Raw genomic sequence first — 20,587 nt, forward strand, 5'->3', positions numbered from 1 at the left:
ATCACAATATTCAGTCATACAACTTTCCCGAGACAACATTCAGTCAGACAACATTACCATCACAATATTTAGTCAGAAAACTTTACCATCACAATATTCAGTGAGACTTCTTTACCATCACAACCTTCAGTAAGACAACTATACCATCACAACATTACCGTCACATTATTCAGTCAGACAACTTCACCATCACAACATTTCGTCAGACAACAATACCGTCACATTATTCAGTCAGACAACTTCACCATCACAACATTTCGTCAGAAAACTTTACCATCACAATATTCAGTGAGACTTCTTTACCATCACAATATTCAGTCAGACTACGTTATCATCACAACATTCAGTCATACAACTTTACCATGACAATATTCAGTCAGACAACAATACCGTCACATTATTCAGTCAGAAAACTTCACCATCACAACATTTCGTCAGACAAATTTACCGTCTCCCTAATAAGTCAGACAACTTTACCATCACAACCTTCAGTCAGACAACTTTACCATCACAACATTCAGTCAACTTTACCATCACAACATTCAGTCGGACAACTTTACATCACAATATTCAGTCAGACAACATTCAATCAGACAACATTACCATCACAACATTCATTCAGTCAGACAACATTACCATCACAACATTCAGTCAGTCAGACAACTTTACCATCACAACATTCATTAAGTCAGACAGCTTTACCATCACCATATTCAGTCAGACAATTTTACCATCAAAACATTCAATCAGATAACTTTACTATCACAGCATTCACTCACATTTACTATCACAACATTCAGTCAGAAAACTTTACCATCACAATATTCAGTCAGACAGTTTACCTTCACAATATTCAGGTAGACAACATTACCATCACAATATTCAGTCAGACAAGTTTACCTTCACAATATTCAGTCAGACAACATTACCATCACAATATTTAGTCAGACAACATTACCATCACAACATTCATTCAGTCAGACAACTTTACCATCACAATATTCATTCAGTCAGACAGCTTTACTATCACAATATTTAGACAACTTTACCATGACAATATTCAGTCAGACAACATTACCATCACAATATTCAGCCAGACAACTTACTATCACAATATTCCGTCAGACAACATTACCATCACAACATTCATTCAGTCAGACAACATTACCATCACAATATTCAGTCAGACAACATTACATCACAACATTCATTCAGTCAGACAACTTTACCATCACAACATTAATTAAGTCAGACAACTTTACATCACAACATTCATTCAGTCAGACAGCTTTACCATCACAATATTCAGTCAGACAACTTTACCATCACAATATTCAGTCAGACAACATTACATCACAACATTCATTCAGTCAGACAACTTTACCATCACAACATTCATTAAGTCAGACAACTTTACCATCACAACATTCATTCAGTCAGACAGCTTTAGCATCACAACATTCAGTCAGACGACATTACCATCACAATATTTAGTCAGAGAAGTTTACCATCACTTTATTCAATCAGACAACTTTACTATCACAACATTCAGGTAGACAATTTTTCCATCACAACCTTCATTCAGTCAGACAACTTTACCATGACAATATTCAGTCAGACAACATTCAGTCAGACAACATTACCATCACAATATTCAGTCAGACAACATACCATCACAATATTCAGTCAGAGAAGTTTACCATCACAATATTCAGTCTGACAACATTAATTCAGTCAGACAACATTACCATCACAATATTCAGTCAGACAACATTACCATCACAACATTCATTCAGTCAGACAACTTTATAATCACAACATTCATTCAGTCAGACAGCTTTACCATCACAATATTCAGTCAGACAATTTTACCATCAAAACATTCAGTCAGACAACATTACCATCACAATATTCAGTCAGACAACTTTACCATAACAACATTCAGTCAGACAACATTACCATCGCAATATTCAGTCAGACATCTTTACCATCACAACATTCAGTCAGATAACATTACCATCGCAATATTCAGTCAGACAACATTACCATCGCAATATTCAGTCAGACAAGTTTAAAATCACAATATTCAATCAGACAATTTCACCATTACCATTACAACATTCAGTCAGACAACTTAACCATCACAACATTCAGTCAGACAAGCTCTGTGAGGTAGGATGAGACAAGTAGAGCAGGGGAAACAAATTACACACACACACACACACACACACACACACACACACACACACACACACACACACACACACACAAACACACACACATACACACACACACACACAAATGCCCATGCCCTCTGAGTGATTGTTTAATTATGAGGCAATATGAGCGCCAGACAAAGAGCAGGCCAGGGTTGGAGGGGACGGGGTGCAGATGTTTGGTAGCTGTTTCACCCCTTCCATATGCCACCCTGGCCCCAGCACCTCTTAAACACCACATATTAATGGAACATCCCTGACCCTCTTGTGCGCTCCGTTCTGGCCTTGGCAGGGAGAGGGGCTTTCAGATGGCCCCTTCCACCGTAAATGACCAATTCATGTTCAACGGGCTCCTCCTCGGAGTGTAACGGTACACTTTTAGCTTCACAGAGAGACTCGTTTTAGTGGCTCTGTAAGGTTGAGATGTTTTCGAGCCACAGATTGCCAGGTAATTTTTTGACAGTCAAATTAGACTTCAATGGCACAGCGAGGTAGAACAGGACATACAGTCTCTGATTCTGAGCTTTAATTGACAGTAAGAAGGAGAAGGACCCAAGAGCGAGAGCATGGCTAGAGGTAGTTACAGGCTGAGCCCACCTCCCTGCCCACTTAATATGCTTTGTCTCCATTTCATTACAGCCCCACTCCCCTTTTTTCGATGACAATGCAGTGCGGTTTGTCTGAGAGCTTGCCCTGTGCTCTGTGCCTGCCACCATTCACTCCATGTGTGTATCCACAAGTCACTCTATTGCGATTTAAATGGTCTTTCAACAGTAGTTTGTACCATATAAACACTGCTAACCGGTCCCTCAGATTCAGCTTATGGCCGCAGGTGTTTACAGTACGGCGGTTTCAGACAGAGGACATGAAAGGGACTTGGTTTCAGTTAGAACCATGCTCTCTGGCTTTATACTGCAAGCTGGGGCCCCCTTGGCCCCCAGGTCCACAGCCCTCCAGCCCCCCTTGCTCCGCAGCCGCTCTCGCTCCCCAGCCCTCCAGCTCTCTAGCCTTCCAGCCCCTCCTCCTCCTAGCCCTCCAGCTCCCCCTCAGTTCTCTAGCCTCCCAGCCCTGGCCTCAGTCATTGCCCAGAGAGGCGCTGCCACTCTGGGGCAGGACACTCCGAACAGACCCCCCTTTGTTTGGGCCTCTATGGCCCTGTTGACGGTCACAGTAAACAGTGGTCTCAGGCTGAGCCCAGGCTGTGTGAGCTGCACTGAGGGGCTAAAAAATACAAAGAGGGTTTGAGCTTTCTGCCTCTTCACTGTCACACACACACACACACATTATGTATATGTAATATACACACTAAACAATTATCACACACAATCAAACACTGCGTTATCAGACAAGGCACACAATCATGTACACAGACGCGAGACACACACACACACACACACACACGGACATTTCAGGCAACACCTGAAATCTTACACAATGCTCTAGTCAATATGACAAGAGGACAGCCTCTTAGTTGTCCTCCTCCCTCTATCCTACCATACAGTCAGTGTGTAGCTGTGTGAAAGCCACTACTGGGAGCAGATACACACACACACACACACACACACACACACACACACACACACACACACACACATGCACACACACTGGGGGCCCTAGGGTGTAGTAGACCAATCAGTGGCGGAAATGGAGGACGATGTGCCAACCTACTATCATTAGCACTCTGAACAACCGAGCTGTACTTGAGAAAGAGAAAAAAACTATGTTCTTATTGCATAGCCATTAAAACCAGTAGATAGTGCTGACGTCATCCACCTATTCCTATGGAAGGCCGGAAATATTTTAATTTGAAGCGTGCCATATTCCTGAATGGGGCTGAATGGCACCAAAAAATTGTCTACGGATCATGGTGAAAGTGTCCGTAACTAGCAAAGGATCCTGGCCGTTGTAGTCGTTTTCATCGTGCCTGAGAGAGTCAACTCAACGCTGCTACATGACATTGGTCAGCCCCTCCATCTCTACTTGACAGGCTTGTTGACTCCATGCTCTCATCTGGGTAGGCTATGTGTGACGTTTTAAATGTATGTATTTAAGTCCTTGTCTAATAATGTTCTGTATTATGTCATGTTTCATGTGCACCCCAGGAAGAGTAGCTGACGCTTTTGCTGGGGCTAATGGGGATCCTAATAAATACCAAATAGCACACCACACCCCCTTTAGGTGCATGTGCAAAGAGGGAGCCTCCTCGTAGCCTGCCGGTCTGTGATTGGTCTATGTCAGCACGTGGTCCTGTGTGACGACAAAAATTTGTCAGAATGGATCAAATAAATATCTCAATTTGTATCGAACATTAAAATAATTTACTGTGGGGATCAAAGTTAATCATAATAAACACATTTTAAAGCCCAAAACAGCCATCTAAATGTTTGTGTTGATCGGAATTTACTTAGGCTTTCTAGGACAGGCCAGGGCTTTTGGCACCTCTAGGTTGCAACACACTAGCCGACTTCACGCTCCAGACCGGACACTGGGGGCCTTTTTTAATGTACCATACCCAAATCAAATCAAATCAAATGTTATTTGTCACATACACATGGTTAGCAGATGTTAATGCGAGTGTAGCGAAATGCTTGTGCTTCTAGTTCCGACAATGCAGTAATAACCAACAAGTAATCTAGCTAACAATTCCAAAACTACTACCTTATAGACAGACACAAGTGTATGGGGATAAAGAATATGTACATAAAGATGTATGAATGAGTGATGGTACAGAGCGGCATAGGCAAGATACAGTAGATGGTATTGAGTACAGTATATACATATGAGATGAGTATGTAAACAAAGTGGCATAGTTAAAGTGGCTAGTGATACATGTATTGCATAAAGATGCAGTAGATGATATAGAGTACAGTATATACGTATACATATGAGATGAATAATGTAGGGTATGTAAACATTATATTAGGTAGCATTGTTTAAAGTGGCTAGTGATATATTTTACATCATTTCCCATCAATTTCCATTATTAAAGTGTCTGGAGTTGAGTCAGTGTGTTGGCAGCAGCCACTCAATGTTAGTGGTGGCTGTTTAACAGTCTGATGGCCTTGAGATAGAAGCTGTTTTTCAGTCTCTCGGTCCCTGCTTTGATGCACCTGTACTGACCTCGCCTTCTGGATGATAGCGGGGTGAACAGGCAGTGGCTCGGGTGGTTGTTGTCCTTGATGATCTTTATGGCCTTCCTGTGACATCGGGTGGTGTAGGTGTCCTGGAGGGCAGGTAGTTTGCCCCCGGTGATGCGTTGTGCAGACCTCACTACCCTCTGGAGAGCCTTACGGTTGTGGGCGGAGCAGTTGCCGTACCAGGCGGTGATACAGCCCGACAGGATGCTCTCGATTGTGCATCTGTAGAAGTTTATGAGTGCTTTTGGTGACGAGCCAAATTTCTTCAGCCTCCTGAGGTTGAAGCCCTTTATACGTTCTGATGCAATTACAGTGAGGAAGTCTGACTTTCAATTTGATTTTGTTTGTCCCACTGTCCCCCACTATATGTTTGTAAACTATATTTCAAACCAGGCTTTTTCTCTTCAATCCGTAATAGGCTAAGATAGCTCTCACTCAAAACCTTGCCCTCAAGCACAGATAATTTACCAAACAACACAAACACGCACAGGCTCACACAAACATCCAGACATTGAAAAAAACCATCTCCCACTGATCTATGCCTGCCTGCACAAACACACAACTCCTGTCTCATGCAGGTTGAAGCCTGACAGCAGCCTCTGAGAGACACTCACACACACACTCGTGTTCCTCAAACACACACACACTCTCTCGCACACACACACAGAGATGCGTTCTCTCACATACAAACAAACACACTATGTCTCTCACAAACACATACTCACACCCTCACCCCTCACACCCTCACCCTCACCCTCACAGCCTCACCCCTCATCTGATCACTCTTCTTTTTTTCGGTGCTGAGAGTCGGTGCTCTCTCCACCCCCCTCACCCCCCACCCCTCTCTCTTTAACTGCGCAGAGGAGAGGTCAAAGGTCAGATTAATATTTATTTTGCGTGTTGCCTCGGAGAGCGCCAGGCGGCACACCTTTGAAGGGGTGGGGTCCAGCCAAGTGGCCCTGTAGAGGGTACAGTAAAACCTGCTTTTGGGGTAAACTGACATTTTTCTCTCCCGTTTTTGTCCGTCTACATTCTCGGCACAGCCCCACTCTGTGCGCTACACGGTGCACCAGCCTGTTAAAACACAGCGACCAGGTGGGGCTGTGGGAATGACATTTTCCCCTTCTGGTGTCAGACACTTCCAGGGACCTCAGGAACATATGAGACACCGCTGTGAGATGGCTGGAGAGAGAGCAAGGGGGAGAAAAAAGAAAAAGAAAAAAAACTGCTTTAAACTTGTCTTTTGTGTTTTCCATTCCCTTTGTGGTTTCGCTCAGCGTTACTGTAACAAAAGAGAGAGTCGAGACATCTCTCCAAATGGCACATGCTCATTTCCTGGTGATGATGATCAGCTCATTTGAAATCCTGCACCTGTAGTTCTCTTTCCTGTCATTCAGTACCTGCTTTCCCCTGTATCCTGTGTCTCTTCTCACCCCGTCTGTGTTTCAGTCTGCAGACAGAGACGCAGGAACACCACAGTAGTCTGGCTCTGATTCATAGCACTCAGCAGCTCTGCATAATCAGTTATGTTTGCTGCTGTTGACAGGCACAGATAGCATTTACTTAAGCTGTGCCCCTAATGCACCCACCACACAGAGTTAAAGCTTATTCACCACAGGATACTATCACCTACCTACTCTGTCACTCTGTTGTCATCAGCGCATTGAATAGGCCTGCCGATACGCTGTTCTCTCCCCTCTTTACCCCACACTCATCAGTGTTTCCATATCAGGGTGCAAGGGGTTAATAATGGCCCGTCCGGCTCTATGGTGAGTGGGTCCTTGTTATCGTCACTCTGTAAGCCTGTGCTGGGCTGTCAATCAAAGCCCTGGGTGATCAGCGATCAGTCACCTCCTGTTAAGAGGTGCTGGTCTGAGGCCCCATTAGTGGAGCAGCAACTCAGCCAGACTGGTCTCACTGGCCCGGGCCAAAAGCTGATGAGAAACAGGGTTAGAGGAGCAGAGGAGGAGAGGTTAGAGAGAGAGGTGGACGGGGGGATTGAGTGGGGGTGTTGGCTGGTTGTTGGGTCCGTTGAGGCAGCTCTGTTTTCTATTTGTGGGGATTAGGCTGACAGATCTGTATTTGGTTTCTTTGGACTAACTTCAGCTAATCCCCCTCACCTGCACTGAGTGCAGCCCCCTCCCTCCCTTGTCTCCCTTTCCTCTAACCTTACAACCCCCCCCCCCCCCCCCCCCCCCTTCGCCCAATACAAACACTCCTCCTGTGACGAGCACATGACTCACTGCACTCACTGTCTCCTCAGGTTAAGGCCTCACACTCAACACAAATTTCTCGCCAAAGGAACCAGTGGGGGTCCCTGCTTCTCTGGACTAGGGGGAGAAAAGAGGACCCCCACATCTTGTAGGCTTTCACAGATTTAGTTTTTTTAGGGCGGGCGGGTGAGGGGTGGTTGCTTGTCACCTAGAGATAGCAATTACTTAGCGATTAAGAGCCAATATTGCGGAAGCAGGTTGTCACAGGCCCCCAGGAGTGAAAGGTAGAGACCTCTGCTAAAGCAGCACGTTGGGAGACTTTCAGGGTCAGAGACCTCTTCCCTTCCTGGCTCCCACATCTAGAACAGATTACCTGCGGTAACAATACAGTGACATGGATTTCATGCCTCTAATTGGTTGCCAGATGAAGGGAATGGCCCTAGGCAAATATTAGCACATTTTAGCTGCAGACAGACAGACAGACAGACAGACAGACAGACAGACAGACAGACAGACAGACAGACAGACAGACAGACAGACAGACAGAGAGAGAGAAAGTTAGGGGTGTGAGGCTCTCTGTTTAGTGAGAGATTAAAGCTTCCCCCACTCAGCCCTATGGTGTTGTGAGGAAGGAAGGAAAGAATTTGAGGCTCAGGGGGGATTCGCTGTTGGGGTCACAGAGGTACCAAAAAATGTTTGGAGGGTCTTGGTGTGGAGTGCATGCAGTCTGCTGCTGGTGAAGCGATGGCACAGTATAGAGCGACACACACACACACATCCCTTCTAACACACTCCCAATGGAAAGCAGTCACAGAAAATTACAGCCATTTCCTGATCTGTCAGGCACTGCTGTCGCTTCGTGTTTCACAGAAAACACACATGTTCACTTACTCCAAGACAGCTGTTTAGAGTGTATGTGCTTCTGCTGCACAGCCTTAACATACACAAAGGCAAGCATAAATAAATTATGGATAACACATGCACAATTTAGCACAAGCATATGCCAAAATCAAAGTCCTCAATTTCTCAATTTCAGTCAGACTAGATTAGCCTATGATTTGCATCTGCCCACACACTGTAATAACACACACACACACACACACACACACACACACACACACACACACACACACACACACACACACACACACACACACACACACACACACACAGAAAGGAAGGATTATTGGTCAATTTGCAGCAGGCCTCATGTCAGGCCCCCATTAAACTCCCAGTTATCAGCAAAATGCAACTGGAGGTGCTAATGAGGTCTAGTGGGGCGCAATGAAGTGCTAACTGGCGCACACACTCACTGGGAAAATTACAAATCAAAATATCATCAACGTACACCTAGGCTACTACAGCAGCTTATTATCGGGGTTGTTCAACATAATATCTAATATCAACACCTTCCTAAAATTGAGCCTCAATTCTTCGGGACATGTACTCTACAAGGTGTCAAAAGTGTTCCACAGGGATGCTGGCCCATGTTGACTCCAATGCTTCCCACAGTTGGCTGGATGTCCTTCGAGTGCTGGACCATTCTTGATACACATGGGAAACTGTTGAACGTGAAAAACCCAGCAGCGTTGCAGTTCTTGACACACTCAAACCGGTGCACCTGGCATCTACTACCATAACAGGTTCAAAGGCACTAAAATCTTTTGTCTTGCCCATTCACCCTGTGAATGGCACACATAAACAATTAATATCTACATTTTCTCAAGGCCTAAAAATCATTCTCTAACTTGTCTTGTCCCCTTCATCTAAACTGATTGAAGTGGATTTAACAGGTGACATCAATAAAGGATCATAGCTTTCACCTGGATTGAAAACAAGGTGTTCCTAATGTTTTGTATACTCAGTGTACAGTGTATAGAATCATTGTACGATCTAAACAGCTGTGACGAAAAAAATGTAACTTAAGAATGGGAAGCATAGAAATAGCGGACATAGAACATATGTAACGCTTCTTAGACTTGCTTCAATGAGAATGACAGATCTATAACTCACATTTCTATGTGAATTTGGTGGGGTCGCCCAAAATGTTACATATTGCAGCTTTAATCAACAAAGAAAGTGTCAACTATAGCCACTTATTTCCCTTCATAGTTTGTTTCCCTAAGCATGACCATCATCCACATAGGCTACCAAATTTTTTACCAAACATAGCTGTTTTGTGTCAGCAATTGGACATTGTTCCACTTTACCCTACCATAAGAACAAAAGGGTGCATTTAGGTTACTCACTCCACGGAAGGGAAGACTGCTGCTACCTCGTTCGCTCTCTTTGGTCTCCAACCAAGTTGCATGAATAAATTGATGAGCAAAAAGAAGTGTATAGGACGTTCAACTCTTGGAGGACAGTGGAAGTTGATGATCATATAAGTGATTCTTTATTTTGAAAAGTAAAACCAATGCATTTTGGCCCTAGCTTTAGGGTTATACAGAGTAAAAAATTAATAGGAGGCTGGTTTTTTTTAAAAAATCTAAATGATCACTTGACTGCGGGCCATAGCCTGGTGCACCAGTATAATCTTACTCTTAACTGTTGAACATTGTAGGCATACTGAGTACTGACACATTTTACCACACATGCTACGAAAGGGGGTTAGTTATCATTATATTTAGCCTACTCTCTGAACATGTCTTTGTGTGTAGTCTTTGAGCAGCTCACAGACCCCGCCAATCTTGGGTGCGCTCGTAAATTCGCTCTGGCGAGTGAGGTGTTCTCTCGTTCGTGTCTGGAAGTAGCTAGCAAGCTAGCCAACATTAGCCAGTTAGCTTGAGTGCATGACTGTCGTTGTGGTTCAGAACGCTCGGATCAACCCTACTCACTGGCCAGACCGTCCAGTGTGCGCTCGGAACGCCCCGAGAGCGAAACGCTCTGAATTTATGAATGGACAATCTGACAATGCTCTGAATTTACGAACGCCCAGGGCGCACTCCGATCTCACTCTGGCACTCTAGATTGAATTTACAAACACACCCCTTGTGTGTGGATTTGATTTCGCGCCAAACAACATTATTCCACGCGCGAGTTTGCTCTCGGTAAACATATACTTGTACGGACGTCCTATTCATATTAATGTAATTCCGTTGTAAGTCCCTCCACAAGAATGGAATCAAACATGTCTGAACAATTCGTTGAAATTGACAATTTCGGCCTTGAGTTGTTGGAAAATGTTGATATGATGATGGAACCTCAACACAGCCATGGGGAAGTCAGCAGGTAGGCCTATTTTTCTTTCTACACCGTGTGATTCACAGACAGTCCTTGCGGATGTGATATCCTTGCCTAGGCTAGGTCTATCTACAGCACAGTTTGATAAGGCTGGTGTGGGCCAGAGCACATAGCCTAGGCTATTAGGTTACATATAAATATCTTATTATAATCTAGACAATATCAAGAATAGTGGTTAGAGCGTTGAGCCAGTAATCAAAAGGTTGCTGGATCGAATCCCCGAGTTGACAAGGTAAAAATCTGTCCTTCTGAACAAGGCAATTAACCCACTGGGGCGTGTTTGTAAATAACAAGTTGTTCCTAACTGACTTGCCTAACGTTAGTGCTTGTAGTTTTTACTATGCCTTAGTCTTTATTTTCATAATTGAGTTGAAACTTTAAAGGATACATTTTATGCTTATGAAAAAATGATAGGATTGTTTGAATCAGTTTTGAATTTGTGGTCCACCGATTTTCCCATTAGTTACTGGCTACTACTAATTAGACCTATCACCAAGGTTTATTTGGTCATTTCTTATGTTCAGCCAGGAAGTTTTAATCCTCATTGAAAAGGTGATTCTAGAGATAGTCACCAGTCTGTCCAAAGATGAAGCTCCAGTTTTGGTCCTACCCAACCGATCCAGCTGGGCCAATGTAAGGTAAGCCACTCACTTTGTTACTATAATGTCTAGCTTTTGGGCCATACTCACTCTGTTTGACCTTTAGCAAGATAAACATGTAAATCTGTACAACAGATGTCTTATTTATGTTATGTAAATACAGTATAACCCAGTAACGTTACATTTGAAATAAGTGGTCATGTTGTGTAAACTGAACTTTGCACTCAATTTGATAAATCAGGTCCTGCAACTGGTCTAAATTGCTGTTAAATGCATTTGGAGAAAATCCTTTAGTTCTTTGTTCTCTCATTATATCTGAATGTGTAAGAGAGCTAAGAAGTCCAAAGGGATTTGTGGGGTAGAAATTGTGTCAATAGAATCACCTAAAGTTTTGAACCGTAATCCTTGAAGCTGAAATAACTTCCTGACTGAATAGGTGTCAGTTTGATTAAATATTTAAAAAGCACCAGCTACACATACAAACACACACACAAATCTGGCAGTTTGTGGAGGTCTTTAATGTGCACAGGCTGTGGAGATTTCATGCTTAGAACAAAGTGAACTGTCTGGTTGAGTCTACATCAAACCTCCTGACAGCTTAAAGCACATTCTGGCTCGGCCCTTTCAAATGTGAGAATCCCACAGATAGGGAGGCAAAGGTTTCACAGAGGAAATGCAGTCGAGGTATGGGGGAGGCCTATCACAGGTAGCCCCCAGGGTTTGGGATTCTTCTAGGAAGGATCATAAAGGTAGCGGGCTCCTTTACAAAGCTGATCAAAGATAGGAGACCAAATGTTCAGATTTTGTAAATAATTAATAATTTTTTTGTCTTCATTCCCAACTTTGAGTTTTGACAACGCCGTTGGCCTTCAAATGACTTCAGGAAGTTCTGTCACCACAGTTCGGAGCAACTGTTCCTCGTCTGTCACTAAATTTGGTGAGAAGAAAGACACACCACTGCCCCCCCCCCCTCTCTCACTTCCCCCTTCCCTCAGCTGTGCACAGAAAAAGTGACATTATTTAAATTCACAAACTTTAAACTACTCTAAGGAATTTAATCAGCCCTACTTCATGTGGCTTTCATTCTTATCCTATCTGGGCTTACTTGAACTAATTGCAAAAACTGCAACGACATGGTATGTCTTATGCCGCTGACAGACAGAAATATTAGGGTCAGAGAAGCTTTCCTGGATCAGTGTTATTCACTATGGATTTCATTATCCATCCTAAAGAAAATCCTGAATTAACTACTTTGATGATGAAATGACCTATCATCAGATATCGTAGGGGACTAGACTGTACTGGTATATTACAATATACTGGTAGCCTATAATAGATGTTTAACTGGGTTTTCTATGCAGGGCACATTCTCAAGGTTCTATCCACCATCTACAAACTTGTGCAGAGCAACGTATATGCCACAAAAAGGTAATGTCTTATCAGATAGCCAACGCATAAAAAAATACTTTCTTGCCTTTACACCAGTACTTTGAGAAGTAGTTCTCTTGTTTCCATAGGGACATCTATTACAACGACACACAGCTTTTTGGTTCACAGAGGACTGTCGATTCCATTGTGGATGACATTTCCTGCATGCTCAAGGTTCCACGCAGAAGACTACATGTGGTGTGTATATAGTATGTGAGTGTGTGTGTGCGTTTGTGAGAGTACAATTTCAGTTCAAGAGGAGGCAACAATGGCCTGATATTGAATAGAATCATACTAAAACATTTGGAAATACCTTTTGATACGACATGTTATGATTAGTTCAGGGCTAACACACGAAAGCACTAAGTTATTTTCATATTTTTTGCCTATTTTCTGCCTCGTACAGGAAGCAACTGTGTATATATTTTCCAGGATTTCCATGATCAAAGAGCAAGAAATTCAACTTGACTCAAAAGCATTGTCGTTTGTGTGTGCACGTGTGTGTGAGTTTATTAACGGTCTCCAGCTAGCTACGTCCAAGGGCTTCATCTCAGGTGATCTGTGTTACCTGGAGGAGGACAGCACCAAGGTGGACTGCCACTCCAACTCCACTGTAAATCCCACTAACACTAAATACATTCCCCCAACATCTCAGCATCGTCACAGTATGGTCATATGCCTGTTGAATATGCATATAATGTCAGGGAAAGGGACAGGGGGTTACCTAGTCAGTTGTACAACTGAAATGTGTCTTCCGCATTTAACCCAACTCTTCTGAATCAGAGAGGTGTGGGGGGCTACGTTAATCGACATCCACGTCTTCGGCGCCCGGGGAACAGTGGGTTAACTGCCTTGTTCAGGGGTTAGATACCTATAATGTTACAATATACAGTATCATCATTCGCCATGAATGTTTAACAGTGCTAAACCTCTCCCATTTCAATTACATAACAGAGGTCTCTAGTCTCAGCCAAACTTAATAAATCCTGTGTTCACCTCTTTCTGCCCACAATTTCCAGGGTCAACCAATTAACTAATCACTCGGTTTATAGAATAATTGTTCAGAAAACCAAAAAAACTCACTGTTTACTTGTATTCTATCTACTGTTTGTGGGTTGCATAAATCAACTGACACCCAAACAGCTAGATTCATTTCTCATTATATGTTCTGTTGTTGTTTGAAAGCTAACAGTAATTTGCTATGTTGATAATTGTGTCTCTTAATTGTGTTCTCAGGCTACTCCAGTCTCTTCTAATGTTGGTGGAATCAGGAGTATCCTTTATAATCATGCCAGAACTCATATTTCAGCAATATTGTAAAGAGTTTGTAAGACTTCCTTCCTCTTTTAACTAACTCCTCCCACTCTCATCTATTGGTGAGGAAGAGTCCATCAGTCATGTTTGTGTTCACCTTGACCTGTTCTCCAGACATTGTGTCATCTGCTAAGTTTGTTTTGATAGTGGAGAAGGACGCTACCTTCCAGAAACTGCTCGATTATGACTTTTGCACCAAGTTATGTCCTTGCATCATGATCACAGTATGTCCTACTTATGGTTTTCTTTTGAGCTGTTGCTTTAAATGTAATGTGTTAATCATGTGACTTATTGTAAATCTGTTATGTGTTTGTGTCAGGGTAAAGGTGTCCCAGATGTGAACAGCAGGCTGATGGTGAGAAAGCTTTGGGATACCCTGCACATCCCTATATTTGCTCTGGTGGATGCTGACCCTTACGGTAATACTCTCCACTCTTTTATCCTATCAAACACACACACACACACACACACACACACACACACACACACACAGGGGTTGCGTGTCCTGCTTAGCCAACAGGCCTCTCTGATGTGTCAGGGTGGTTAGAATGGGTATTGTGTTGGCGTGCTCTAGCCCAGTGGAATCATCACACTGGGGCCCCTGGACTCACTGACACTGACTGTCCCTCTCCACACAGTACCTCTCTGCTCCCCTCCGCTCTCCTCACATCACATTGCGAGTCGCATGTGTAACACTTTACTTTGTTCTCTGTCCCCTTAGCTACTTATTTCAGAGGATAATTGCTCTGGTATGGTGGTGATTGTATCGTGTCTCTTTCTCTTATTTTCCCAGGCATTGAGATCATGTGCATCTACAAGTACGGATCAGTGGTGAGTCCTGCCATGCCTGTGTATTTCTGTACATTATCCAACGTGGCTTGTGCAGTGTCTCGGTGCAAGAAATATGTAATTATTCTGGTCTTTAAGTTGAAAAGGGGGAGCAGTCAACCATATCTGAGCATTTGAAGTGACATGAAGGGTAAAAGTAAAGTGATTGTGTGGGATCTCATTTATGTGAGGTTTTTGTGTGTGAGTGCATTTATGATCATGTGTGTTTCTGGTTTATATGATTATACCCCAGGTGGACTTGTGTGTCTGAATGTGTGTGTGATTTTATGTACGATATGCATGTCAGTGGCTTTCAAAAGTATTCACACCCCTAGGCATTTTTCCTATTTTGTTGCCTTACAACCTGGAGTTAACATGGATGTTTTGGGGGTTGTATCATTTGATTTACATAACATGCCTACCACTTTGAAGATGCAAAATATTTTTTCTTGTGAAACAAAAAAACTGAAAACTTGAGCGTGCATAACTATTCACCCCCCCCCCCAAAGTCAATTACAGCTGCAAGTCTCTTGGTGTATGTCTCTATAACCTTGGCACATCTAGCCACTGGGATTTTTGCCCATTCTTCAAGGCAAAACTGCTCCAGCTCCTTCAAGTTGGATTGGTTCCGCTGGTGTACAGCAATCTTTAAGTCATACCACAGACTCTCAATTGGATTAAGGCCTGGTCTTTGACTAGGCCATTCCAAGACATTTAAATGTTTCCCGTTAAACCACTTGAGTGTTGCTTTAGCAGTATGCTTAGCGTCATTGTCCTGCTGGAAGGTGAACCTCCGTCCCAGTCTCAAATCTCTGGAAGACTGAAACAGGTTTCCCTCAATAATTTCCCTGTATTTAGCGCCATCCATCATTCCTTCAATTCTGACCAGTTTCCCAGTCCCTGCTGATAAAAAAACATCCCCACAGCATGATTCTGCCAATGTCACGTTCTGACCTTAGTTCCTTTGTTATGTCTTTGTTTTCGGTTGGTCAGGGCGTGAGTTGGGGTGGGTAGTCTATGTTGTATTTCTGTGTTTGGCCTGGTATGGTTCTCAATCAGAGGCAGCTGTCGATCGTTATCTCTGATTGAGAATCATACTTAGGTAGCCTGTTTTCCCCATTTTGGTAATGGGTGATTGTTTTGTGTTTAGGTTGTTTTCCCAAACAGGACTGTTTCGTTGTTGTTTTGTTCTTTCACTTTGTTGTTTTGTTATTCAGTGTTCAGTTGATTTAATAAATATTAACATGGACACATACCACGCTGCACATTGGTCTGATCTTGACTACTCCTCGTCAGAGGAGGCTGAATTACGTTACAGCCACCACCATGCTTCACTGTGGTGTTCTCGGGGTGATCAGAGGTGTTGTGTTTGCGCCAGACATAGCGTTTTCCTTGATGGCCAAAAAGCTCAATTTTAGTCTCATCTGACCAGAGTACCTTCTTCTATATGTTTGGGGAGTCTCCCACATGCCTTTTGGCAAACACCAAATGTGTTTGCTAATTTTTTTCTTTAATCAATGGCTTTTTTTCTGTCCACTCTTCTGTAAAGCCCAGCTATGTGGATTGTAATGCTTAAAGTGGTCCTGTGGACAGATACTCCAATCTCCGCTGTGGAGCTTTGCATCTCCTTCAGGATTATCTTTGGTGCCTTTGTTGTCTCTCTGATTAATGCCCCTTTGCCTGGTCTGTGAGTTTTGGTGGGCGGCCCTCTCTTGGCAGGTTTGTTGTGGTGCCATATTCTTTACATTTTTTTTATAATGGATTTAATGGTGCTCCGTGGGATGTTCAAAGTTTCTGATATTTTTTTATAACCCAACCCTGATCTGTACTTCTCCACAACTTTGTTCCTGACCTGTTTGGAGAGCCCCTTGGTCTTCATGGTGCCGCTTGCTTGGTGGTGCCCCTTGCTTAGTGGTGTTGCAGACTCTGGGGCCTTTCAGAACAGGTGTGTGTGTATATATATAATGAAAAATCATGTGATACTTAGATTGCACACAGGTTGACTTTATTTAACTAATTATGTGACTTCTGAAGGTAATTGTTTGCACCAGATCTTATTTAGGGGCTTCATAGCAAAGAGGGTGAATACATATGCACGCACCACTTTTCCGTTTAGTTTTTTTTTAATAATTTTTGAAACAAGTTCTTTTTTTCATTTCACTTCCAGTTTGAATTATTTTGTGTATGTCCATTGCATGAAATCCAAATAAAAATCAATTTAAATTACAGGTTGTAATGCAACAAAATAGGAAGAACGACCAAGGGGCATGAATACTTTTGCAAGGCACTGTATATTGTTGTATGTATTCACATAAGTGTGTTTTATGCACAGTTTGTCAACTTGTCGATCTGTCTGGTTGTGTATTGACATGTTTCTGTGTGTGTATCTTTCCTCTCAGGCCATGTCATTTGAGGCCCACAGTTTGACCGTCCCCAGCGTTATGTGGCTAGGCCTCCTCCCCTCTGACCTCCAGAGGTTTGGAGACATCCACTCGCTACGTCCTCCTTCCTCCTCCCTACCTCTAATTGGGATTATATTCTGGGGATTTGGAGATTGTTTGTTTTGATTTCTGTTGCTGTTGCCATTGCTTGTTTCTCTGTCCATGAGGAGCTGTTTTGGAGTGTATATTGAGTTTTAAGTATATGTCAGCTAGAGCAGTCTTAGCCTGAAAAGGGGGTTTTGACATAAGTCAAGTTTAATTGTAGTCTGCAAGCCTGCTCCTCCTAAGACTCTAACTGTACAGTACATAATCAAAAGCATCCACATTTTATACAGTTTGGACAGAAATGGAGAGAGCCGTAACTTTGTGTCAGGATATTTCCTTTGCTTCAGTTGTAGCAACATAGAAATAATAATTATCTTAATATGGTCATTCAGAAGACCATCATCCAAAGCTATTTACAGTTAAGATATTTTTGTATATGTCTCATAATATCTCTTGAACTAACTGAATTGAAAACTTACTGATCATAACCCTTCTGTACTTTAGATTGAGAGTACCTGAGGATGCTCTGATCCCCCTCACACAGAGAGACCAGAATAAACTGACCAGCCTGCTGAAGAGACCCTACTTGGCCTGCCAACCTGCCTGGCAGAGAGAGGTCAGAAGGGGAGGGCTTCCTTTTATGAGTGGTTTACATACAATACAAATATGGAAAGGGAGAATGTGTGCAGTCAGTCTGTTATTAGAGATAAGGGGGAAGAAAGTTAAAGAAGATAATGTGTGCAGTCAATCAAATTTATTTATAAAGCCCTTCTTACATCAGCTGATGTCACAGAGTGCTGTACCTAAACCCGGCCTAAAACCCCAAACAGCAAGCAATACAGGTGTAGAAGCACGATGGCTAGGCAAAACTCCCTAGAAAGGCTTGAACCTAGGAAGAAACCTAGAGGAACCAGGCTATGAGGGGTAGCCAGTCCTCTTCTGGCTGTACCGGGTGGAGATTATAACAGAACATGGCCAAAATGTTCAAATATTCATAGATGACCAGCAGGGTCAAATAATAATAATCACAGTGGTTGTAGAGGGTGCAACAAGTCAGCACCTCGGGAGTAAATTTCAGTTGGCTTTTCATAGCCGATCATTCAGAGTATCTCTACCGCTCCTGCAGTCTCTAGAGAGTTGAAAACAGCAGGTCTGGGACAAGGTAGCATGTCCGGTGAACAGGTCAGGGTTCGATAGCAGCGGGCAGAACAGTTGAAACTGGAGCAGCAGCACAACTAGGTGGACTGGGGACAGCAAGGCCAGGTTAATTTAGTGCTTTGTCCGTGTACCCGGAAAGTAGAGCATTGCAGTAGCCTAACCTCGAAGTGACAAAAGCATGGATTAATTTTTGGACAAAGTTCCTGATTTTTGCAATGTTTTGTAGATGGAAAAAAGCAGTCCTTGAAACAGTCTTGATATGTTCGTCAAAAGAGATCAGGGTCAGTAACGCCGAGGTCCTTCACTTTTTTTTTAGACTGTACAACCAACCATCAAGCTTAATTGTCAGATTCAACAGAAGATCTCTTTGTTTCTTGGGACCTAGAACTATCTTCTCTGTTTTATCTGAGTTTAAAAGTAGAACATTTGCCTCCATCCACTTCCTCATGTCTGAAACACAGGCTCCCAGGGAGGGCAATTATGGGGCTTCACCATGTTTCATCGAAATGTACAGCTGTGTGTCATCCGCATAGCAGTGAAAGTTAACATTATGTTTCCGAATGACATCACCAAGAGGTAAAATATATAGTCAAAACAATAGTGGTCTTAAAACGGAGCCTTGAGGAACACCGGAATTTACAGTTGATTTGTCAGAGGACAATGCATCTATAGAGACAAACTGATATCTTTCCGACAGATAAGTTCTAAACCAGGCCAGAATTTGTCTGTGTAGACCAATTTGGGTTTCCAATCTCTCCAAAAGAATGTGGTGATTGCAATACTAAGGTCTAGGAGAGATAAGGGTGAAGAAAGTTTTAGAAGATATTTCAGCTTATGAAACATGGGACCAACACTTTACATGTTGTATTTATATTTTTGTTCTGTGGTAGATAAGATCACACCTGGTGGTCCAGGATGAACTCTGTTTGCTCATCTTACTCTTGCACATCTCTTAAGACATGTTTTGTCCTTGTTGCAGATGGAAATGATGCAACGGAGCAAGGTGAAAGCTGAGATCCAGTCCCTGGCCTCCATAGCCCCTGATTTCCTCAGCCGCGTCTACCTGCCAAACAAGCTGCGCTACGGGGGCTGGATATGATCACACACTGCCCCTCTGTGGATGGTGGGATGTGGGATTTGATTTGCCTGGATTCAAGAGTGTATGGATGTGGTACAGTTGCAGTGTGTCTGTCTGTGCATATGTCAGTTAAGTCTGTCACATAGACCTGATACAACATTGTAAATCACATGTTTATATTATTGACTATTTTAGGTCATTATATTATATGACCTAAAAATGTTACTAAATTATTCTAGATTAGAGTATCAGTCCACCTTAAGTGGCCGATTGACTGTGTCCTTGATGGTAATGTATCTGTGGATACTAAAAATGTAAATTTTCTGCCACTTGTTGTTGTCACTTGTCACATGGTTCATAAATAACAGGTTTAGCAGTGAAATGCTTACTTGCATCAACAATGAAGAGATGACTCGGGGATGCTGGCTTTCTAGGCAGAGTTCCTCTGTCCAGTGTCATTGTTCTTCTTCCCATCTTAATCTTTTCTTTTTATTGGCCAGTCTGAGATATGGATTTTTCTTTGCAACTCTGCCTAGAAGGCCAGCATCCCGCGGAGTCACCTTTCACTGTTCACATTGAGACTGGTGTTTTGCGGGTACTATTTAATGAATCTGCCAGTTGAGGACTTGTGAGGCATCTGTTTCTCAAATTAGACACTCTAATGTACTCTTGCTCAGTTGTGCACCGAGGCCCCCCAATCCTCTTTCTATTTGTGTTCTAGCCAGTTTGCTCTGTTCTGTGAAGGGAGTAGTACACAGAGTTGTAGATCTTGGCAATTTCTCACATGGAAAAAGCCTTCATTTCTCAGAACAAGAATAGACTGAGTTTCAGAAGAAAGTTATTTGTTTCTGGCCATTTTGAGCCTGTAATCGAACCAACAAATGCCG

At 42.9% G+C, this 20,587-nt stretch overlaps 1 protein-coding gene across 1 annotated transcript; it reads left to right on the forward strand.

Annotated features, from left to right (window-relative positions):
• Nucleotides 1–3,110: 3,110 nt before the first annotated feature.
• spo11 (SPO11 initiator of meiotic double stranded breaks) lies at nucleotides 3,111–20,059 on the forward strand. The gene is made up of 14 exons (XM_090201619.1): nucleotides 3,111–3,419; nucleotides 6,803–6,831; nucleotides 11,334–11,447; nucleotides 12,257–12,345; nucleotides 12,770–12,836; nucleotides 12,926–13,034; nucleotides 13,363–13,449; nucleotides 14,073–14,109; nucleotides 14,265–14,374; nucleotides 14,470–14,569; nucleotides 14,944–14,981; nucleotides 17,378–17,454; nucleotides 17,969–18,080; nucleotides 19,602–20,059. The coding sequence occupies exons 1-14, from the start codon at nucleotides 3,111–3,113 to the stop codon at nucleotides 19,719–19,721; spliced, it is 1,398 nt and encodes a 465-aa protein (XP_090057745.1). The 3' UTR covers nucleotides 19,722–20,059.
• Nucleotides 20,060–20,587: the final 528 nt, after the last annotated feature.

The sequence above is a fragment of the Oncorhynchus mykiss genome, chromosome 16 (assembly GCF_057628025.1).
Source record: "Oncorhynchus mykiss isolate SJ-2025 chromosome 16, ASM5762802v1, whole genome shotgun sequence".
Lineage (NCBI taxonomy): Eukaryota > Metazoa > Chordata > Actinopteri > Salmoniformes > Salmonidae > Oncorhynchus > Oncorhynchus mykiss.

Coding starts and splice junctions, on each gene's coding strand:
- spo11 (XM_090201619.1), top strand. CDS start 3,111: ATGCTCTCTGGCTTTATACTGCAAGCTGGGGCCCCCTTGGCCCCCAGG. Junction 6,832..11,333: donor AGAGACGCAGGAACACCACA/GTAGTCTGGCTC, acceptor TCTTATGTTCAG/CCAGGAAGTTTTAATCCTCA. Junction 17,455..17,968: donor CTCCCCTCTGACCTCCAGAG/GTTTGGAGACAT, acceptor TCTGTACTTTAG/ATTGAGAGTACCTGAGGATG.